Source organism: Nannobrachium achirus, assembly GCF_963921795.1.
Source record: "Nannobrachium achirus genome assembly, chromosome: 15".
Lineage (NCBI taxonomy): Eukaryota > Metazoa > Chordata > Actinopteri > Myctophiformes > Myctophidae > Nannobrachium > Nannobrachium achirus.
In genome coordinates this window covers 12,467,497-12,486,682 of record NC_137822.1, presented here as the reverse complement: position 1 = coordinate 12,486,682, position 19,186 = coordinate 12,467,497, and the positions used below count along the sequence as shown (strand labels likewise).

General features: G+C 41.2%; 1 protein-coding gene across 1 annotated transcript in view; it reads right to left on the bottom strand.

The window, feature by feature from the left end:
* The window catches only part of brinp1 (bone morphogenetic protein/retinoic acid inducible neural-specific 1), a gene marked incomplete at both ends in the record, with an annotated part of 136,772 nt that extends 118,880 nt beyond the window's left edge, over positions 1-17,892 (bottom strand). Inside the window, one exon of the mRNA XM_080742687.1 lies at positions 17,675-17,892. Coding sequence (XP_080598813.1) covers positions 17,675-17,892 — 218 coding nt within the window. The remainder of the gene's footprint in view (positions 1-17,674) is intronic.
* Between the last annotated feature and the right edge of the window lie 1,294 nt (positions 17,893-19,186).

The following is a 19,186-nucleotide window of genomic DNA, read 5'->3' as shown; positions in this document are numbered from 1 at the left end:
AAACAATAATGGCGGCGCCAAGTGGGAATTTACACTGTGTAGCGACTAGTAACATTACCTTTTCCCTTCGCTATAGCGGATTATCATTGTAACCAACCACTCCTTTATGGAGCTGTGGTCGGGTCAGGCGAATGGACAATTTAACTTGTTATGAAAGAGGAAAAAAAAAACACATGGACCACTTTTTGGGGGGAGAACAACACCAACTACGTGAGAGAGAGAACCTCCGAGTCCGGAATTCTCCTATAAGGACCATGGACAGTTACCACTGTACTGTGTGAATGACTTGAACTGAGGCTTCAGCACCATGGGCAGTTACCACTGTACTGTGAATGACTTGAACTAAGACTTCAGCACTATGGGCAGTTACCACTGTACTGTGTGACTAGGTGCTTCGTCTACCTATGTTTTTCTTAGACTACTATTTCTATGCATTTGATGTATTGATGTATTAGCTTGCTTATTGTAAGTCGCTCTGGAATAAGAGCGTCTGCTGAATGCCTAAATTGTAAATTGAAAGAGACCTCTGGGAACTCACATTGTAAATTGAATGACTTGAACGGAGACTTCAGCACCACAGACAGTTACATCTGTATTGTGAATGACTTGAACGGAGACTTCAAAACCACGGACAGTTACAACATCCAGACAAAAGGAAAGTAGAAGTAGTTGTTTGGAAATCAATCACAGCTGGTTCAGGTCTGGAGATAAAACCAGACCCGAACCTGAACCAGTGTTAGGTTGTCCCAGTGTTAGGTTGTCTTTCAACCTAACACTTTCAATCTGGCATCCCTATTTTGGGGATGTCATTATAGGTGAAATCTTTCACAGAAGGGAAAGAGGGGGGATACGAAGGGAAAGTTGCAGATCAGCTTTTTTCCCCATTTGTTGCACAACAAAGAATATAGTGCTTATCTGTATAAGATGACAGTCAATCATCATCTTCAGTAACGTTCTGGCAGTCAAGTTCAGATGGTGTGGTAATCTGTCTCTAGACACATACTGTAGCAAGAACAATGTTTGATTGATACTTAATGTACCGAACCTTGAAATAGGAATCTGTTGACCATTTGGTGTAGTCTGCAAGGACGACTGGCACATTATGTATTTTCCTATGACAATGAATGCAATACAAATTAACTATATGCATGGGATAATGAACAGTTAGGCAGCCATTATTGGAGAATAAACCCTGACCCCAGAGAAGCAGAACTGACCCAAGCATTATCCCACCTTTTAAATGGCTACTGTGCTTACAAGCTAAATCAATAATTTTACACAAAATATTGCTTAAAGCTTCCGCTTCAATAGCACTGTAAATTGAGACACAGCACTCGTCTGTTATCAACACTGTCTACTATCAAGATTCTCCAGAATACCTTCATTGAACAACTAGCATTTCATATTCAACATAGACATGTAAAAAATAGTGGTTAACTAATAATGCTTTGGTCCTATGATAGTTAAGGTACATTTGGGCATGTCATGTCAGTAAAAATGGTCAAAGAAAGTGTTAAACATTGTCAAAAATAGCCCCTATACAGGCCTGTTCTTCAAACATTGGTCTTAATGGTTAGATGAATTATCTATTAAAAAGAACTTCTGCAACAGTTAACAGCCTCTAAATGTGTTCTGTAGCTCAAATTCTGGCTATTTGAAATCACTGGAAAATGCAGTAACTAATGCAAAACAAGGAAATCTACAAAAAGTAAAAAAGACAGTGATGACTTCACAGTTCCCCAAAATCAGTAATTTAACATTTTATTGTGTAATATTAGTGAATTTCAACTTTAGAAGCATCATTTGAATTATGAGTTTTATCACACCCTCCGTGAGCATAGACAATTCAATACATTTCTGACTGGATCTTTAACCACTTGGAACATGGCGTCCCTATTTTGGACATGTCATTATTAATGAATGAATCATTAAGTTGTTGAGAGCTTGTATTTAGCTGTTTCTTTCTTTCTCTCTCTCTATTTTCGCTATTTCCACTATGTTCGTGTGACACCGTCGTACGACAAAGTATAAAATAAAGTGGTTACGAGAACTGGTTAAGAAAGATAACAGTTCAGGAAGAGCCTGTGCATGTAATGGTCTTAATGGACTGGTATCCTCTTACAATATCCTGTCATGGATACAGTTTTTGAATCAGATAGGTTTCTGACTAAGCCAGTTGGAATGGCAAGCCTTAATCTCACGTTGTGATGATTTGAATCAAATTAAATCGCATGAAAACAAAGAAATATATAATAATCACTGACTGAACCAACCCCAAATGGCGAATGGTACGAGATATGTCAACACACAGACTCTGAAATGAACATACAGTATCTTCTCCACATCAGAGCTTGTTGCCTCTGTGGAGACGCATCGTGAGTCTCGAGGGAGAGTGGCGCAGACGTCCCACGCAGTGAATTAGTCAGTACTTAACCCTGACACTTCCTCCTAGCCTCCCGTTTCTCCTCTAATTACCATCCCTTCCCTGCCAGTAATTAAGTCGTCCCACAGCGGGGGCTGATTATGGCTAGGTTGGAAAGGGGAAGTGGCACTGAGTCCCTCCCCAGATCAGCCCCTGTTGATTCCCCCCCAAAACTTGCAGCTGAGCAAAAAGGAGATCAACGCCCAGTCCCTGTTTCAGCCCTGTGATTCTAAGTGCGGTGGTAATCGGAGTGTGTGTGTGTGTGTGTGTGTGTGTGTGTGTGTGTGTGTGTGTGTGTGTGTGTGTGTGTGTGTGTGTGTGTGTGTGTGTGTGTGTGTGTGTGTGTGTGTGTTGTGTGTGTCCACGTGCAAGTGGAAGTGCAAGCATTCAATCAGGAGTGCATCTTCACAAAAGCTGTCGGCAATCATTTGCCGCAATCGCTGCTATGAATGATTAAAGTTAACCCTTTAATGTTCTGTTCAACTGTTCTCTGGTCTCTGGGCCTACAGTACATCTTATTTGAAGTACTCAACCTGACAGAGTGCTATATTTATGTATGTTTATGGTGTAAAAGATGTGTATTTATTGTTTTGTTAATATGATTATGTCTAGCTTTATTCCATATATAATAATGATAATAATATGTTTCACGATCACAATACTGTTCAATACAATGTTACTACCTGCCACTTCTGTGGCTTGTGTTCCTACACTCAGGGACACATGTATACTGACACGGTAGATGCTTTAAGCCAGATGAGATGGAATTGCTGTCATGACAGGGTCCCTCGCTTGAATGTGTGGGGATAACAGATTTATTCTGTGTATCAATTAGATAACAGGTGTGCAGCCTCACCCAGCTCAGAGTGCAATAGACCTTATTCACACCGCGGCCCTCTTTGATCACATGACCACGTCGGGTGGCAAGCAGCCAATCAGAAGCTTCCTTGGGTGGGTCTTGCCTTACCCAAAATGCTGTTTTGAGCTTCTGAGTGGTTGCTTGCTACCCGACGTGGTCATGTGATCAAAGATGGCCGCGGTGTGAATAAGGTCTATTTATTTGACTCCCGGCCACCTGTGATTGCTTATGACAGCCATCACCCACACCACAATGGCTGGTCCCGGTTCAGTTTGCTACAGATTTGCTTGATTGGCGCTGCTGCAGATTTAACCCGGAAACATGTCATATTCCATGTGTGTGTGTTTCCGGTTTAAACCTGAAAATAAGAAAATGGACACGCACGCACGCACGCACGCACGCACGCACGCACGCACGCACGCACGCGCGCACGCGCACACACACACACACACACACACACACACACACACACACACACACACACACACACACACACACACACACACACACACACACACACACACACACACACACACACACACACCATAAAAACTGTTTCCTTGGCTGAACCATGACACTGCTGACCCAAGTTCACCCTCAGGGGCAAACAAAGGCACTGAGAGAATCTGTAAGTATGATGACATATTTGCTCAACACAGCAATTTGTATTCTGACCGCGTGTTGGGGGATCCAATCAAGACTAGCCCAGAAGAGGTGGAAGAATTCCTGGCAATACTACTATTCGTGGGTGTTTTCAGCTTCCCAGCCATGGAGGACTACTGGCACCACGAATCATGTTTCAACGTGATAGCTGATATCATGCCCGGGAAAAGGTTCAGGCTGTTATGCCGGTTCATTCAGTTTAGTGATAATCAGCAATGCAAACGACAGCCCAGACCAATTCAACAAAATGAACCCCCCTTTTTTAGATGCTTCACAAGTCTGGATGAGGTCATGGTTGCATATAAGGTCCAAAAGCTAAACGTACAAGATTGAAAAGCAATGCTAAGCAATGTGAGCTAATAGATCGACTATTTGCGGTGAAGAGATTTGGTGTAGCGTGTGCTAACTGCTACCTTTAGGGGCCAAACGGTTGACAACGTTATGCAAAACCAAGGCTTTCAGTCTTCTTCCGCGACAACATAATTCACCAGTTTCAACTTGGTGGTGTCAAGTGCATCGACACTGTCTTGATCAAAGCGCATTGGCGGAGCTCCCTTGATAGCAGACACAGAGCTGATTGTTGAAAGGATGCAGAGCTTTTGATTACAGGTCTGCAGGAGGGGAGATCGCAGTGAAATGGTTTGACAACAAACACGTCAACCTCCTGAGCAATGCCTGTGGGACTGGGCCTCTTTCAACTGTCAAAAACGACGGAGCAAAGAGGCCCACGCACCGATTGCCGCCACGTGCCCATCACTCATTCCCGCCTACAACCAGCATAATGGGAGGCATTGATTTTTTCTGACGTGCTGGTACAATTGCACGAGACCCCAGGTCCGAGTCAAGGTGCAGTGGTACGTCCCCCTGTACGAGGGACCGGCATTCACTCACAGTTTGAAGCAGGTCAAGGCATCCAACGTTGGCCCATCCATCCTGCTCCTCTCCAGCACACGACGTCATATAAGAAAGAAACGTGACACCTTGAGATCGTCACAACCACAACCACATGTGTGTTATGACAACTGCGGACATTTGCCACTTCAGCGTGACAAGCGGGGGCAGTGCAACCACTGTCCAAAGGGTGTGTTCAGATACCACCAGAATTAAGGGTATCTGATACCCCCACAATAGTTGTGCTTTTGCAAACCACCACACAGATGAGCAAGTCTGATTTATTTCTACAAAAAGTTTGCATTTTATTTATCTTATTCTACACGTTTTGGTACTATTTTGCTATTACAATGTATTCTTTATTTTATTTTAGAATTTTCAGGGTTTGTACATGTAAATAGATAGTACAGTATATGAATAGAAATATATTTAAGTTGAATGCATACTAAATCTATTTACTTGAGCATTGATTGTTGTTATTATTGCCTCAAGGGAAAATAAACAATATGGCTCCAATGTGGATTTGGGGCCAATCTGTGACATTAGTCATCTATGACATCTGTCAATACAGCAAATCAATGACATACAGTATGACTCCAGATTTGGGCAAGGTTTCAAACCCATCAGAGTTATACAGTATTGACTTCCATTATACGAATCTATAGTGTTGTAGTACTCGAGTCAATGACTCGTCTCGAGTCAGGACTCAAGTCCAAATTTTCACTGACTCGGTCTCGTCTCGGTCTCGCCCTTAATTTGACTTGGACTCGTCTCGGTCTCGGTCTAATTTGACTTGGACTCGCCCCCCACCGAGTCCACTCGAGTCAAGTCACTACAATGCAATGGAATTAATGTTATATCCATATGAGGAGCGCATTCAGTTAACATTGAGAGAGCTGCCTTGTTAAGTAACGGAGCATTCTGACGCGCATCTGATAGGCACACAGTAGTAGCACACACGCACACACACAGGCACACACACGTAGAGCCCCCCCGCTCAGCCCAGCAGCAAGCATCTAATCTTCCCAGAAGTTATTTTTTTCGCCAAACAGACAACAGCACAACAGTTCACTTTCCTCTTACCTGCAGGATATCCTTGTGTCCCCAAATAAATAAGTCCTAACAGCTTCCAAACACAAGCCTTTGTGATCATGTGTAGTTTAATCCACCTGCACAGCTGGATTAAGAATTTACGTCTTTTTGTATTTCCAGGTGTAGTCTATTACTCGTTAAGCAAGCCTCGTCCGAAAGTTTTAAAGTGCACTGATCAACAGAGAGAAGTGTAACATTGTAAGTCCCTGTAGAGAGGTTAAAACGAATCAAAACAACTTGAAGCAGTGACATGGGGTATTGTTTTGCCTTGTATTTACTTGAAAGGCATCAGACTAATGACATAGGGTAGCCTACATTTCTCACCTTAAACAATGAAATGCAGACAGGCACGTACTGCTATGTGTTTGAATGGGAAAACCTTATTTATTTATTTTAGCTTTTAGTCAAAATAAAATATTAAGATAAGAGTTTGTTTGAAAAACGTTTTGCTAAAATCATGCATGCTCTATTTCAATGCAACTATAACAGCAATGTTTAAAAATGTTATAGATTACAGTAGTAGACATAATTCTTTTTAAATAATATTATTTTTGTTATCACTTGGCCTTTTGGTGCATGGGTCCTTCTGTTCTCTGCCTGGGAGAAAATGTAATTGTAGCAACTCAAATGTCTAGAAGATCTTAGACAGAATATTGGTAGGGCCTATGGGAAAAAACTACCTCTCCATAAAACTCCCTCAAACCTAAACCACAGCATTGACAGCAACCAAAGGTAATTTGGGGAGACCTATTGATTTAATTTGAAGACAAACCATTAATTTGAAAGGTATTGGTAGGAAACACCAGACAGGTGAATGCACATGAACGGGGGGGTTCTTGCATTGTTTGTGTGTGTGTGTGTGTGTGTGTGTGTGTGTGTGTGTGTGTGTGTGTGTGTGTGTCCGGAAAAAAAAATATGTTGTTTTCTGCAGCCTATCAAAAAGAAAAAAAGAAAACTGGACTCGGCTCGGTCTCGCCTACCATTGGTCTCGGACTCGACTCGGACTCGCCTCCCATTGGTCTCGGACTCGACTCGGACTCGACCCCCTCCCAGGGGCTCTTGACTCGGACTCGACTCGGACTCGAACCCCATATGACTTGGACTTGACTTGGACTCGCTTTAGGTGGACTCGACTACAACACTACGAATCTATCTATAAAATGGGCAGAATCTCTGGGTATCTGTCCTTTGGCACTGCCCAGTCCAAGGGTTTGCGAGAGGACGCACGCACGCACACACCCACACGTTTTTATTTTACTTGTAACACTTGCTTTGGCAATGTAAATATATGTTTTCCCATGCCAATAAAGCTCCTTTGAATTGAACTGAAATTGGATATAGAGACATACAGTAATGTTAACCCATTTAGGCCTAGAATTATTGAATGCTTTAGCTATTGAAAAATAGCAGATAATACAAGCTCACAGCGCGGCACCAAGTGCCGCGCTGTGAGCTTGTATATCTGCTATTTTTGAAAAAGTTGTGAAAATGTGTGCTTATATTATGTATTTTTTTTTATAAAGTATTTTGAGATGGGGGTCCGTGGCCAAATAAATATCAGTTTGGGGGTCCTTCACATGAAAAGGTTTGAGAACCACTGACATAGTAGTCTCTCAAGAACAGAATAACTGAGCTCCATTTAAGTGAAAAATACCTATTCTTTGACGATGGCGGGCCAGAATGCTGACATAGAAACATAGGTTTTTCAAAAAATCTGGTCAAAATTCAATTTTTTCACTATTTTTCAAAAATAGCAGATCTACAAGCTCGCAGCGTGGCACTCGGTGCCGCGCTGTGAGCTTGTATATCTGCTATTGTTCACTGGCTAAAGCATTCAATAATCCCAGGCCTGAATTAAAGAGAGGAGGGGGCAGTAGGGGAGTCTGTTGTTGACAGGGAGCCCCTGATTAGTTCTCACCTTGACTCTGACCTCCCTGTCAGGCTGCCTGCCCTCTCTCCTCCCCCATTTTGACATAGAACCCCCTCCCCCCCACAGACACACACCTCCACCACCACCACCACCATTCTCATCCATACTTCTCTCCGTCTCTGTCACTCATATACTTTCTCTCTCATGCACTTTTGGCCTCTCCATTGCTAGCCTAACTCATTGCCAAGAACAACTTTTTTTGTTTTGATGCTGGATGTGGCTCACCAAATACTTTCTGATTCTGGGGGACGTCGCCCGATGACATCATGATGTAACAGGAATCAAAACAGGCTTAAAGTAGCCATAATGAATATGTGTGGGAGACAGGGCGCAAGCTTGACACGGAAGCGAATATCTTTGGAGTGGAACGTCACAAGTGGACATGGATTATTTTCTGATTCTACAAAACCCGTGGGCGTCATTTGAATGCTCCCGTGCGCGGATCCGAGCGACGCAAAAGCAAAAGGTAAGTGAAGGCTGTAAATGAGTTAATGGTGTCCCAGCTCCCTCAATATTTCTGTCTTCTTGCTGTACATCCTGTCCCATGTCTCTTGACTTTTTGATCTATCTCTCTCTTTCTGATCTCTCTCTCTCTCTCTCTCTCTCTCTCTCTCAACCCCCCTCCCCTCCCCTCTGTCTCCTCCGTCCCTCTCTGCGTGTGTGGCTCCTGCCCGCTGAATTAAACATTCCCCTCAGCCTGTCTCAGCAAATCTGCAGACTGCATCTAAATGACCGGCCCCTTTGCTCTATCCAATTACGGACGGCTCATCTTCCAAACTCATTCAGCAGAGGCCGCGAGTAGGACAAAAGATATGTATTGTATCTGTTAAAAATAAACGTGGCCTAGATCGGCGCCCTCTGACAGACATTATATTCAGAGAGAACCCATGAAGGAGTTCACAGAAAGCTCATTATACTGTAAAATACTGAACTGTACTGTACATTAACACAGGATGTAACCACCTAAACCCTATATACTTCGCTGACCGGGGTCCCCCAGGGGTCTATAGGCTTACTTGGACCCCTCCTGTTGTCCCCTCTACACTGAATTTCTTCGTCAGAAATAGCTGATTTACAAGCAGATCTACTATTCTGGCTGAAAGCTCATCACCAGAATAGAGGGTATGCGCGTGACATCATCATCAATCATCATACCCGGAAGTTGCGCGGGAACGCCTACTGAGTGGCAAAAACATACTTTCTGGCCTTGACAGCCCATACATCCAAACAGAAAAGTCCTATCTGATTGCATTAAACAACGTTAAATGATGTTAAACTCACTTTGCCACTCACTCTGCCACCCGATTTGCCACTCGATTTGCCATTCGCTTTATGCATGTGCATACCCTCCATTGGGATTCTAGGGTTGTTTAAGGCTGCAGGACTGAAAATGCTGCATCTGTCTCATCAAAGCGGAGGTTAACTACACGTTTGCATAATGCAAATGTCTTCCTGCATATCATTCACTAATGTCTAGTTCTGATCAGGTGACTGTCTGTGAACTGATTAGAGAGGAGACTAATTAAGCTGATGAAGGAAATGTTCAATTAGAGAGGTGCATAATCCCCTTACATTAAACAAATTGTGCTAGACCAGGGTGGCAAATTAATGAGGATGTCTTGTCTCTCAAACACCACAGCTGGATTTATGCAGCACATGCTGAACATGGGGTTAGCTTAATGTCATGTCATGACTTGTGAAGATCCTAAGATCTCCAGGCTTACAATGTTGAGTTAAATAATTTGTTTCGCTACTACTGAGATCATACTGAAATAATACATGGTCTTAATAATAAGACCATAATCCATACAGAAAGAAAATTACATTTGAAGCATATTATACAATATAACTCTTATTTAGAAAATTGTGATTTAAAATTGAAGAAACGATTTTGCAACCCATTTTTCACACAGTGCCAATTATCTAATGTAATCCTGGCTGCTACACTCCCTCTGCCAACCTGGGGAGAGCGACAAACTGACCTCATGCTTCCTCTTATGCATGAGTAGTCCAAGCCGCCCAATATGTGGGCATATGTATTTATTCCACCCTTTTTACACCATTGCAATAGTCAAGAATTAAAGAAATAAAAGCACGTATGATGATTTGGGTGTCTTTCTAAAACTCAAAATTGAACTAATCCTGGATATACTCCTGAGAGAAATCATGTTCTTTGAGAGCCATGATTTGTTAACATGGCTCTCAAAGTTTAGGCTGGGATCAAATACTTAATCAAGCTTTTGGCAACGGATGTGGATAAAAGACCAGATGATGACTGAATTTGACTGAAAGTGTGACAGTGTGAATACATAATTATTTTGATGAAAATAAAGTATATTCACAAGGTTGTTTGTGGGTTGCCGCATATGGCTATGCAGCGAAAAATAATGTAGTTTCTCACTTTGGATGAAATGTGATGATTTCACGAACAGTGTTTAACAGCATGTGCCATATAAATACATGTGTTAGATACTGTATATGATGTCCTGATTAAGTGTGCCTGCCATGCAATGGCAAAACACTTATTGTAATCCGCCATACTTAAGTCAGTAAGTAAGTCATGTTCTTGCAAATTTCTGCTCGTAATAACTGCCGCACAATTTACGCCACCCACGCAATATATACATCAAAATGTGCGGCTCGGCCGGGAATGGTGTGCTATTACTTTTCTAAGAGAAAAGTTGTATCGTTTAATTGATATTAATTTATTAGTGAATTAATTTTACCCATTGACTTATAATGGGAATCGCAAAAACTCACATTCAATATTTTTTTTCTCGCAAACCATAGGGGCTACAGTTTCAAAACTTGGAGAGGAGATTTATAATGATATCAAGGATTAAATAAAAAATAATTTCGTCAGTTGGCCTCATGGTGGCGCTATAACAGTCCACTTTACCTTTCGGCCTGTAACTCTTGAACCGTGGGTCGGAAAATAAAAATTCCTTTTTCCCTGGATTCCTTGGGTCATGACGCATCTCCTCATATAGGCCACGCCCATTTGCGTCAGGATAGATTTTCCGCCATTTTGAATTTTCTTCAAAACACACTTTTTGCTCCTTTTCCTACATATTTTCTCCAAATGTCACAAAAATCGATACACACGATCTATGGACTCATGCGATAAACATATTTAAACAATATTTTGATAGTCCATACCGTTCTTCCGTAACAGGGTTCCAAAGTTAGCGGGAGGAGCCCGTTTTGTAAGAAGTAGCCATAAATCACAAACGAAACATCCAGTCAACACCAAATTTTAACCACAAGTGGGGGGCGCTATACTGAACATATACCCAAAAGCATTTCCACTTCGACCCATAGGGGGCACCACAAACGCGCAAAACGTAACCGCTAATGCTAATGCGAACAAATGCTAATGCTAACAAATGCTAATGCTAACACATGCTAATGCTAACAAATGCTAATGCTAACAAATATGCTAATGTTAACACATACAAGGTTGCACACACTTAGCGAGCTGCAGGCACACTTACAATTTCTTAGAAATGTTCTTTTCTAGTTTTCACTTTTACTTGAGCCAATAACAATGTTGTTGTTTTTTTCTCTCCTTCTATTGTGTATGTTATATAACTTCTGCTCACACTGATCTGAAGCTGAGTGGACACTAGTAGAATTGGGGAGATTTGTGGTTATAATCGACCCTCTCCACAATCAGCTTTCCCGTGCTTCAAGGCTGATCGGAAGCGATTATCTGCCCAGATTAGCCTGTTGTGTGAGGGGTTCAAAGAGCCAATCTTAAACTTCCAGATCTGCTAAACAGAAGAGCGGGGCCGCCCTGATAATTATCAATCATGTTTCATACGTATCTGGATGATTACATCGCCACTGTTCGAGTGGGATGGGAGTAGCGTGCAATACTAGTCCAAACTGACAGTGCTTAACCCATTATGACCGGAGGCCGATCCAAAATGCCTTCTAAATCAGTAGTTCTCAAACCTTTCCTTGCCAAGGACCCTGAAAATGCCGCCGACTGAATGCTTTAGGGGCAACATACATTTTCGGCTATAATATGAATCATGCAGAGCTCTCGGGTCTGGGACAGGTCTGCTTTCTGTCCGCAGTCAAAACTAAACATAGATAAATTCATTTTATACACCATATACAGTATCTGGAGCAAACTCGAAGAAAACGTTTTAACAAATATTTTACTCAAATGTCCTTTTATAATGGTTTTATGTAAAGCACTTTGAATTGCATTGTTGTTAAGCTATAGAAATAAACTTGCCTTGCCTCAGCCCAAAACCGCAGCCCATCAATGTGTGTGTGACTGAGGAAAACTGCAAAACCTTCAAGTCCAAAAATAGTACTGCTTTTGTCATTCATTTGGACATCTGAGTGATGCCTAAGTGTTGTTTTTCCACACATCATTGTAAGAATTGATTTACAACCCAGGATATATTTTCAGTGTTTGATCAGTGGCTGAGGTTTAGCCTCCCCATTCACTCACCGCAGCATCCCATCTCAACCCCTGATCAATGAGGGCCGCACTATTTTCATAAACATTTTCATTCTAAATAACAACCTCCATCTCGCTCCTTTGATTACAGTGCAATGCTGATTTGAAGCCTTTAAAATGCATTAATGTTTACCAGATTTGCATTTATATTGGATTTTCTCTCAGCCACACAAGAACTTGAGATAGAGGCCCACGAACAAAGACCAAACAGTGAACGCACATCATCTGAAACACATTCGACCTCATAATAGAGTACAAGCTACAGAGATGCTAGGGAGAGCAAAACAGGCCGTTGAGTTTCACCACTCACTCAAGCAGAGATTGATACGCACAGTCAATAACGATTCAATCTCAGGCAAGTAGTGCAACACACAGCAAGCAGCGAGAGTGGCTGTCTTGTGTATGATGAATGCTATACAGGAAATGCACACTCATGCACATCATCTGCATACAATGTTGAGAAAAAAGGCTGTTCAGCTTTGCGATTACAATTGACAGCGGCATGTCAGTGACGATTACTTACCCAAAGCTTTCAAATAATTTCTTTAAGGGACAGAAGTCTAGGTGGAGAGGGTAATTGTTGCCCAGCAGTGTCTTTCCCTTCAAGTGATGGTGACCTTTTCAGATTACCCTACAAGTGGCTGGCACATTCAAATCTGTGTGTTTGGACTTCAGAATGAGGCACAGTGCCCGGGTTATTAAAGATGAGGGAGATTTGTTTGTTGCTGATCAGGTTGGCATTGTCCTGGCAGTACGCCTCCAGGGCAATCTCTCTTTGATAAGAGAGTCGGAGAGGAATGGATGCTTTGTCTCTCCACAAATCTGATTCAGCCACTTTCCACCACTAAAACGCCAAGACAGAGGGAGCCCCTGGGGAAATTTACAAAGCGATTCACTCCTCATTGCCGGTTAGAGTAGAGCATTTATTACTTTTTGACGTACTTGTTTGGCAGCCAGAGAGAAGTCGAACAACTAAAATACAAAAACCTTCAAATGGTAGCTTTGTTACTTCTTAAGCTATAATGATTTAATAAAGAATTCCATGGCCTTTGAGAATTGCCCTAAAATGTTGTATTTGATGAACACATTTTGTTACTTATTACTGGACATCAAATAATTTAAGTGACTTTAATTTAGACATCAACAAGCTACAGTAGAAATGCTAAGTTGTGTTCTGGTGTTTGTACAATGATTCCTTCAAGATAGTGATATGCTGTAAGTTGCAGTATTATTATTCTCATTAGTTGGTGGCAGTGGCTCATGTGGTAGAGTGGCTTTTCCTTGAACAAGTCATTGAACCCCTAGCTGCTCCCAATGAAGAGGTTGGTGCCTTGGCTTGCACGGTTTCCACTGCCATCAGTGTGTGAATGTATGTGTGAATGGGTCAATGTGAAATACATTGTAAAGCACTTAGTCAGAAAGACTAGAACGGCGCTATATAAATGCAGTCTATTTAGAAAATAATTTGAGGGGAATGATCAGAGCATTCCTCAAAGAGGAGTATAATGAATCTAGGTTTATAAGATTTGTCCTTGCAAGCCACTTAATAGATATCTCAGGACATTTTGTCTCACAGCCCGGCACATGTCTGACAGATGTGACTGAAGAATCAGATATTTAATTTTTAATGGTAAGTGCACTGTATTCTTCAGTAGTATTTAATTGTCTTGTGATGAGCAAGCTGACAATTTGCATTTATAGCTGAATTTGATTCCTCTAATGGTTTTAAAAAAGAGAGGGGAGACACAATGGGAGCTGCTTGTGCCCGTGCAGCAAACCCCCACAAACTGACGGTTGCATGATGTCTTTGGGATTTAGTTTCAGAAGCACAGCTTCTGAGATTCCTGTCTCTGTGCAACGTCCCAGTCTGTCAAGCTCCATATTATGCAAATGAGCTGTTTACTGTTCATCTGACAATATTAAGGCTGTAAAGGCAGCAGGGAGTGGGCTGCAGAAAGACACACTGTTAAAGAATCGCCAAATGAAGGAGTAAAATCATTCTCTCTCTCTCTCTCTCTCTCTCTCTCTCCCCCTCTCTCTCTCTCTCTCTCTCTCTCTCTCTCTCTCTCTCTCTCCCCCCCCCCCCTCTCTCTCCCCCCCCCCCCCCACACACACACACACACATTCACTGAGACCCACCCTATGCTACACAGTGCAAGGAAATCAAAGAACATGACGGCAAGAAAGAGGCTCCTAGATTTCTATTTGCAATACCTCACCAGTCAGCTGTAAGACGATTTGCAATGCAAAGCAAACAGTGGGGAAAAAAGATAAATATTGTGAACGCCATGGCAGTTAATGCATGTCAAAACACACTGCTTGGCGCCAAGAATACATGAAAGTTGAAAACTGACAGTACCGTTGAAGTGGTTGATGTCCCTTTGAACAACAATGCATCAAGCTGTTCTACCAGTAAAGTTAGATGTACTAGGACAGGCTGCATTTTTCTTTTCTTTTTTTTTGTTCAGTATTGTATGCCATTATTTGCTACTCTCATGAGCAAACAAATGACAATAACTCCATTGTAACCACTATTGGTAAACATTTTAGTTTTGACATTGTTTTGACAGATGTAACAATACTGTAGTGTTTGACAGTGGTGGTAAAAGTAATCACATTTCTTACTTAGGTAAAAGTAGCAATACGGCAATGTAGAAATAGACAGAAATAGAGTGGAAGTAAAAAGCATTGGTATCAAAATGTACTCAAAGTACCAAAAGTAAAAGTACTCATTATGCAGAATGTCTTGTTTCCAAGTTTTCAAATGTATTTTCAAAAGATTTGTATACTATACAAATCTTTTGAAAATAGCAGACCAAATACAAGCTAACAATGCGTTGCATTGTGACACATTGTGAGCTTAGTCTATAGATCGGCTATTTTCAAATTGACAAAATCTATTTAGGGCTGAAGTGTTTGATGTAATGTTTTGTAATGATAATACAAATCTAAAAAATAACAAGTAACTAAAGTTGTCAAATAAATGTAGCGGAATAAAAATACAATATTTGGATCCAAGGTGTAGTGGAGTAGAAGTAGAAGTATTGGAAATTGGCATTACTCAAGTAAAGCTCAAATAATCTGTTACTTTACACCACTGGGCTTTGACATGACAGATCAATCATGATATTCTAATTGATGTAATCCCTGCACTGTCGTGAAAGGTTTATATTTCTTCCGTCTTATCGATTATGTACCGTGTGCCTCAAACCTCAATTCTCAGGGTGATATCTTTGTACATGTTATTTCTTCTCCACATTAATCATTTGGATTGCATCTTCCTCCACTGTGACACAAAATGACTCAAGCACATTAGTATACTTGTTATGTGACACATCTGAAATAAACTAAATTAAACAGAAATTGCATCCTTGAGATTAGAATCTGACACAGTTCTGAACTTCTGACACAGCTCTCTATATTTCTATTGATTGTCCACATATGTGCACACTTTTAAGCCTTTATGACCCGACATGCCACCTGAGAACTACAGTGATCAGACATTTACTTTAGCAACTTTGTTCAAAGAGTTTAGCATTTAGTATTTCACATCATCTTAAAGGAGTTATAGTCAACTTTTTCTTGAAAAACGGACACGAAAATAAAAATAATATTTCGATATTTTATAAAAAATGATTAAGCTTCATATATTTGTTTCTATTCAAAAATGACCACAACAAGCGTAAAATAATGATAAAATAATCATTTTGGCGATTTTTAGGCCGACTTTGTGCACGCACGCACGCACGCACGTACGCGCGCGCACACACACACACACACACACACACACACACACACACACACACACACACACACACACACAGGGCTAAAAACATGATCACCTGGTGGAGATAAAGATATCGTCGGGGTTTAGGGGAGGGCTAGGGGTTAAGGCAACTTAATCTCATGGGGGTTTATATGATATGCTAAGCAGAACTTTTCATATAATATCCCATGAAAAGTGATGACACTCTCTACTCCTCTACACAGCTTAGATCTACTGCCAAATTAGACATGCAATTTAGCTCACTGCTAAATCATCTTCACAAAATATTTTGCTTTACTACATGCTATATTTGACAATGCTATCCAATATACAAGGTAAAGCTTACAGGAAGCAAATTTAATGTAGGTAAATATTATTGATTGATTGATTGATTGATTGATTGATTGATTGATTGATTGATTGATTGATACAAGGTACAGTTACATTTAGGCTAAAAGGATAACACAAAAAAAGTCCTGGGGACTTGATTCCATTGTGGTCCTATGTATTCAATTCATCAACATAGGATAAAAATAACACGATAATACATATATATCATCAACCGATATAAAACACGACATGTACAAAGGGAAGATGTGGGCAGTGAAGTAGGTGAAGCAGGCACACAAATGGAGACAAGTATGATGTTTTCTATCCTACATGCTGCATTAGCACTTAGTTTACAGATCACTAAGACTGTCAAATAAAATGTGCCAAACAATTGCCTGACAATCAGGCTCTATATTCAGGTCTGATATATTTTACCATGCACTAGGCATGATGTGCTATCATGGTGCACATAATATTTAACCAGTTGCCATTGGGGATTTTAGTTTTGCTCAGATGCCACATCAAGCTTACATACAGTACATTAAGCTTTAATGCAGCTTTAAAGACATCTCCTCCATGAGTTCGAAGCAAATTGTTGAGAGAATGTTTTAGACATTGTAACACACACACACGCGCGCACACACACACACACACACACACACACACACACACACACACACACACACACACACACACACACACACACACACACACAATCAATACCATGGCAGATTCTCAAACTATTGTTTTGCACTTAATATGTTCCAGTACATGAAAGATTTTGAATCGTGCCAGTCAACTGCAACCAATTTAAACCACCTTACTGAAAGGATCAATATTATATATACCATAGCAATATACCAACGTATTTTCATGATCATAATAAGAATACAATCAAGTATTCCTGAGAGTGTCTAAATGTAATGTACTGTAACTGTATGTTTACTTTTTTCCAACTGAACAAGCACAATTATGTTAAAGCCCACAGCTCGATGATGTGATTACTCATCATTTGTCTTTTTGCACACCTGACCTAACATTGGCGATTTGCGCAGGCGCGGTTGCAATTCGATTTGTGCTGGCACTATGGCAAATCGTCCATGCGTGCCCTGAATTCACCATTGAAATACCACAGCTTGCAGGCTGCAGTGCCGTGGGAATAAAGAAAAAGCATTAAGAAGACAGCATCGTAAAACCTTGCATGGCATCATCAGCACGAAATGCTTGACTGAATGTAGACTCACCTATAAATTTTATATCTGGTTGTAAATCCTTGGCGGAATCTTTCCACGAAGGAGAGGTAACTCCGAGAGTGGTGGAAAGGTCCGCGGTCAGAGATGAGCCAGTCATACTGCTTGGTAACATGCTGCTCAGTGGCTGACGGATCCTGGCGGGAAGACTGAACTGTTATATGGTCCCATATAAACAGGAAGCAGATGACCTCAATAAACCTCCAGTTCATGCTTTTTTTTAAGCCGCTCTCTGCTCATTCTCGCTCCATTCTGTGGAGACCTGAAGAGAAACAAAGGGAAGGAGGGAGAAAGAAAGAAATATATTAACAGTGATTGGCAACGTCTATTTAACCTCATAAACCCTAGATGACCGTGGTCACCCAGGCCTCTATACCTGGTCCGCTCCTTTTTCCCCCCACTACACCAAATCTCTTCACCGAAACTATAGTCGATCTACAAGCTCACAACTTGTCATGATGTGAAACGTTGTTGAAAGCTTGTATTTTTCTGAATGTTCGTCCCCAGAATAGGGATTCCACTGCCAAGGTTCACAATATAGGAATTGTAACGGGACAATATTGTTGACAGAGTATGTCAGCGATACCCTTATTGTTGCTGTCATGCATTGTCTTCATGTTTGTTTCTTGTGGGGTTTTTTTTCTTTCTCTCTTTTTTGGTCAGAACCGTCATCCTTCATGTTACCCTGGAGTTACTCAGAAGGCCCCCACAGACTGCCTCTCCATACTAACGAGGAATGTTGCCCTTTTGCAATACGAGTATGAATTACATCCCTGGTTGTGTGGCCTTCTCTTCCTCACGACTAATTGGTGCCATGATAAGTTCAGACAGGGTTAAGAGGCTGCTTTATGATATGTTATGACATCCAGCTGCTAATGTGGGAGAAATCTGTCTCCATTTCCCCCAAGGGTATAAATTACTGAAACAAACATTTGACTACTGACTCACGATTTCATGGATTGTTGGAAATCATTTGGGCCTAAACAGAGCCTTTTTTTTTTTTTATATAAAGCACTAAATGAGCTCTCACTTTGGTGCATCAATTAAAAGATGATTCTTTGGGAGGTTAATATACTGGAATGAGTGCATTCAGTGTCTGTTACACTTCAGGGGACACAGTTGTTTTTATATATTTATTATTTAGCTATATTTCAGACAATGTATGAAAGCCATTGGACAGATTTACAATGCTAGGAAGCATCTGGAGCCCCAGGTCCTTTAAAACAAGTCCAAATAATATTAGCAAAGATTTACGATGTGTTGTTCGGCGGAACGCTCAAGGTGTAATAACACTGAAGTACGCGGGGATCAGACTCTCCTCCAAGTGTCTATTGACATAAGTCATATGGAAGGTGTGGCTGTCTTCACTTTAATTCCGCCTGATATTATTTTGTTTACCCTCACAAAATAAAGATTACTGACCATAACTTACATACTGCCTCGCCCTACCCTGCTACCCTGCAAAGCTACACACTTCCATTTACGACTTAGAGAGAGCAGCATCAC